General features: G+C 39.3%; 1 protein-coding gene across 1 annotated transcript; it reads right to left on the bottom strand.

The window, feature by feature from the left end:
- Nucleotides 1–346: 346 nt before the first annotated feature.
- Nucleotides 347–1,077, bottom strand: LOC104953288 (abnormal spindle-like microcephaly-associated protein homolog; the record flags this gene model as incomplete). Its single annotated transcript, XM_010780209.1, has 3 exons — nucleotides 836–1,077; nucleotides 596–663; nucleotides 347–488 (listed from the first exon to the last, which is right to left on the bottom strand). Coding segments are annotated over exons 1-3 (379 nt in total), but the record flags the coding sequence as incomplete, so codon positions are not given.
- Between the last annotated feature and the right edge of the window lie 4,443 nt (nucleotides 1,078–5,520).

Here is a 5,520-nt window from a genome sequence, read left to right as displayed (position 1 = left end):
CAGATTTAAATAGATGAAAATATTCAAACCTTGCGGCTTTAAATGTCAGGCCAATCTAGAACTTGTAAAATATTTTTTGAAGTTGGTTTATGTCAGAGAGAGAATGGTAAGGAGTCAAGCTATGAATTAAATTAACTAAAACCAAAGTTCTCAATTTCATTTTTTCTTCATCAGATTTCTGTCTGCTTATGCTATGGCAAAATAGGTTTTCGGCTTGTAACCCAAAAAATAGCCTTTTACTCATTTGGATTCAAATGTAGCACATGGAAGAAAGTCTCCAACTCAGTCTTGAGCATTTTTATGACAGTAACACGCAACAGTCTCTAGTTCAATGTTCTTAACTTACCGTCTTTGTAAAGGTTTGGCACTTTGGCGTGTCTGAACTGCGCAGCGATGTCTGGGTTCCAGAGCAGCCGCTGGAGGATGAACATGGCCAGACCCAACGCGTCGCTGTTGCTCTCCAGGGAGATCAGCTCCCCGAAGATCGTCTGTGGGAGAAACATTTGTGTTAAGCAACTTTTGCATGGATAGCGAAGAAACTTGCAAGATTGTCTTGGGGGGAAAAAACTGAGGGAAAATATTTGTATCATAATACCTCGAGCCCAATCCGTAACCACAGCGGATTGTATGAAATAAGCCAGTTGAGCACTTTTCGCCGTTCACCTGAAATATGGCAAAAACAAGGAAATATAGTTACAAATCACAGAGTTTCACAGAGCAAAACTTCAGCAGATATTTATTTGCTAATGATACAGCAAAAACGTCTTCCACTTGTGTGAGAAAAGGGAACTAAAACTTGACTGATAAGCCCCCTCAGTAAATAATGCTCAGGTACCTATGTCCTTCCAAAGATGGCGGTCTTTCCGGACCAGCAGCCTCTTGGCCTCCACCTCAATTTCCAACTTCTGAATGGCCTTGACCATGGCCTCAGAAGTGAACAGCTGACAGGCAGAGCGACGGAGGCGGTTCAGCTTCCGCCGGGCCGTGTAGGTGCTGAAAGACATCTCCTCGTTGGTGGGAGCTTTGGGAATGCTGTACTTATCATCGCTGCCAATGGCAATGGACACAGCATTAACTACAGAGGAAACAAATAGAAAAGTGTTTAGTAATCACCATGTGCAATTATCTTGGGCTGAGATAGTCCTATATAGAAATATTCCACTGCGACGATAACTGCACTTAAATTGTTACGCCAGGGGTGTCCAAACTAAGACCCGGGGGCCAAATGTGGCCCATTTTGAATCGGCCCTCAGCTAATTTGTGGGCCGTATAATGTAATACGGCCCACAAATGAAACATGTGCTTGTCTTATATTGTACATCTTAAATATATATATTACACAGTAGTATTCATGTGTTAATAAGCCCACTTTTCAAATAAATTCAGTCAATTAAAGTTGGGAACATTTTCTAACAAATCTTAGTTGATAAGAAAAAAAGGCCCAATAATTTATTTACCTAACAAGCTTGAAATATACCACTTAATATTTGCCCTTATTATAAGCAATCTGAGGCTTCTTTTTTGAGGGAATGAGCTGCCAACAAATTAAATGAAACCCTATGGAGAGCTGTGATATAGGCTGTTTTTTTCTTAAGGCATTTTTAAGTATCAAGCTATAACTTACCTACATTTGATAAAGTATGCTAACTTATAACTTAACTTATGAGGCAATATACCTCATCTCTAGCAAGTGGCCCAGCCCTTCGTATATTTTTCTGTATGTGGCCCTCGGTGAAAAAAGTTTGGACACCCCTGCCTTACACTATAGATAAGTTTCTTTTTGGATATTGGTGTAGTGTCTAATTAAATTAATAATGTAGAACAATTGAGTAATGAAAGAGCATCGAAATGGAGTTTTTCTTCCAAGAAAAACTAGAACATTGGTAGTTTCGGTTAATGTACAAAAATATTTTTACATTCTAATGACAAAGCTCTCAATTTTACCCCTAACACATGTGGTTATTAGTAACCAGCGCCACAAAGGTATAATTAATTCTAACCACTGTGATAAACACATTCAGAAAGACTGTGATTTTACCCTCAGGGATTTTCATACTTGTTTGAAAAAGCGTATTACAGTAACTGCACAACTGCACTTTAAATTGTAACTTTTTTTTCTTTCATATTGGTGCCTTTGTGTTCAGTTCACCATTCAATCAAATAATGTTGATCCTTATTTCTTTTATTTTATTGTTACCCAATAATCACCAAAGCTAACACATTTCAGATTTGACCCAAACCATGATCTTTTCCTAAAGTCTACATTGACATAAGCCAAACAAATCAGATTTGGTGCGGAGGCCATTACACAGCTGTTACTGTAAATGTTCATTTGTGAGCCACTGCCAGTTCACTCACTGCAGCTCAAGAACCATTCAGATAATAATGTCTGCGCCAAATGGGGGATCTTATGAGTTGAAGTGGGTGAATATCAAGCTCTTCATGGCAGGAAGCTAGACAAAACGTGCAGCCCAGAAGACACTATTGTTGAACTGCAGGTCGCTGTATTCACGGGTAAGCCATGCGTCTGGAAGATTATTTAAGTTGATAGGAATTGACTCATTATTACTTTTGTCTTGAATAAGTCAGTAGTCTTGTAGAAAGGAAACAAACAGTATTCGTAATCACAGTTTAGAAAGATAGGGGAAGAGTGGTATACTGTCAGGGGTAAAAAAAAGAACTCTAAACTAGGACATTAGCAGCTCTAAAATGATGGTTGTCAGGGAAATGTTTTTCTCCATCTACGTTCAACATTTATAGATTTACATTTTAGGCCATGCATGCTATAAGACGTTTATTGAGAATGATGACTGAAACCAACCTGGTTTAGGTTGAATGTACGACTGCAATGCTCATTAAATCCAATTGTCAGGTCACGGAGATGTACAGAGGATTCGGAAAGTAGAATGTTGGCCAGATCAGTAGATTTGCTGAAAATTCATGAGCAGATATTGTTGGGTTGCAATCCTCAGATTTAAAGTGGCACCATAGTCGAGTTTAGGTCTAAAATATTTCAAGTTTAAGCTTCACTTCCAAAAAAATTAATCAGCTGCAAATCTGCCCAAGACAGCCATTATCAAACAGATACATGAACACATTCATGTTTAAAGCCAAACTTATATTTATGTATAAAGCATACTGTTCAGATTCATACTCTGATTTATTTGAGGATGGGGATACACAAACATACATGAAAGCAGACCACCATTAATTCTAGTACTGGGTAAGAAGAAGCAATGGTCAAAATTAATTATTCATTCTCAGAGATGTGGTGGAGCGGAGAACAACGCAGGGAAAAAGTTCAACGGAAGGAAAGAAAGTGCGAGTCCCGAGTCTCCGAGGTGTGTGTGACAAAACTGACTTGTACCTGACCTCAGATTCCTCTGCTCACAGCCAGCAGCAGGGAGAAAGATGGGACAAAAAAGAGATGCATGACACACTCCAAAGTGTTACACTGACAGAACAACCTGCCGGTGTGACCCAGTGTGAGGCAGGAGGCATAACACTGCCAGCGATGACAGACAGGGGATGTTGACTAACCAGGGTGTTACACCTTGCCTGACGTGTGCATGCAAACAAGTAAACACGGGGAAATACTGCAGAGAGAGCTGTAATCACCCAATCAATTGCAGACACACACAAATATATGCATACTCAAACAAAAAGCAGCCAACCCCGAAGATGCCATCCAGCTGCTATTATCAGCCTCAAACAGTGATGGATGTGTGTTCTTAGTCTCAGTCCAGTGCGTTTTAGCTAAAAGGACAATCTTGGTGTCTTCCTGGTTCACAGGCCCAGCAGTATGCCGTCTCTCAGCTGGAGGGCTGATCAGCTTCCAGTATTAACATATCTCCGGGTTTGACCTTGCCTAAACATTGTATAGCAACTCACAGAAGCAGCAGGATGGACGAAAGGATATTAATGAGGACAATATGCAAAGAAAAGAGATACTAATTAAGCATGCGATTTGAACCTGTCCCAGTGAGGGGATTTATTGGCATTCACACTCTCCATCTTTGATCCTAAATGTTACAATCTCACTTTCACTCTCATGACACTGCCTCTGTCCAGTTCTGCGTGTTTGCAACAAAAACAAAAGCAGCTGAACGAGAAAAGAAGTAGGGCGTAGAGCTAACCCAGCTGCCTAGCCAGGCATTCCTTATTCCTTTGGCTTTTAATGCCAGCTTTTATAAAATATGCATGGCGTGGCGTGGAGGGGAGCTACTTAACGTGGACTACTTTATGTGCCCATGGTCTGCGTTGATGTCATGGTCCGTATGTGTGTGTGTGTGTGTGTGTGTGTGTGTGTGTGTGTGTGTGTGTGTGTGTGTGTGTGTGTGTGTGTGTGTGTGTGTGTGTGTGTGTGTGTGTGTAGTACAGAGTGCAGATAATGGAGTCCTCTTTAATGGGCTGGAGAGCAGGACAATCTCCCCGATGCCCTTATGGACAGTTTTAGGCTGTGTCTCCATTTACATACACCGAGGTTGCAATAGAGGATGTAAAACGGAAGTGCAGTTCCCATAGGAGGAAGACATGTAGTAATTTGAGGTCAACTAGGATGAATAATACATGTAGAAATATATTGCGTATCCTAATGGTGCATTTGTTTGTGGTTAAAAGACATCACTTCGCACATTAGCTGATGTGGTCATAAGATTTGTTCGCAATTTAAATGATCACAATGCACTCGTGCCATAAAAGTAATACTAATCTTGACTATCGGTTAAAAATATTACCCAGCTAGCGGGGAACGTTCTCACGACTTTGGCTAACGTTACCTATTGGTTCTAACAAGGTTTTAAAGAAACGTTTTAATCTGATGTTCAAAGAACCTTTTTAGGATGTTTATTTGTTCAAATAATGTTCCTATAAGGTTAACTAAGACATAACGTTTTAATTGCAACATTCAGAGGGTGATTTGAGGATGTTATTAAGACCTGAGATGACAGAAAGTTTTTTTATAAAACGTTCCTTTAATGTGATATGTTAACAAAGGTGGAACGTTTTGCCTGCAACATTCTAAGGATGTGTTTTGGACGTTGTTGGGTATCATATTAAAGATGTTATTTATAAAACGTTACCTCAATGTTACATGATAACAAATGAAGAACATTTTCAAAGCAACATTCTGAATTTGTTTTCACGATGTTATTGAGGCCTGAGATGAGAGAAAGGGTTGTATAAAATGTTCCCTCAATGTTACATGATAACAAATGAAGAACATTCTCCAAGAAACATTCTGAAAATGTTTTCAGGATGTTATTGAGACCTGAGATGACAAAAAGTGTTTTATAAAATGTTCCTTTAATGTGATATGTTAACAAAGGTGGAACGTTTTGCCTGCAACATTCTAAAGACGTGTTTTGGACGTTGTTGGGTATCACATTAAAGATGTTCTTTATAAAACATTCCCTCAATGTTACATGATAACAAATGAAGAACATTTTCAAAGCAACATTCTGAAAATGTTTTCAGGATGTTATTGAGGCCTGAGATGAGAGAAAGGGTTGTATAAAATGT

This window comes from Notothenia coriiceps, unplaced genomic scaffold (genome assembly GCF_000735185.1).
Source record: "Notothenia coriiceps isolate Sejong01 unplaced genomic scaffold, NC01 NC01_scaffold00021459, whole genome shotgun sequence".
Taxonomy (NCBI): domain Eukaryota; kingdom Metazoa; phylum Chordata; class Actinopteri; order Perciformes; family Nototheniidae; genus Notothenia; species Notothenia coriiceps.
The sequence above is the reverse complement of the archived record's forward strand: the minus strand, read 5'-3'. Positions and strand labels throughout refer to the sequence as shown.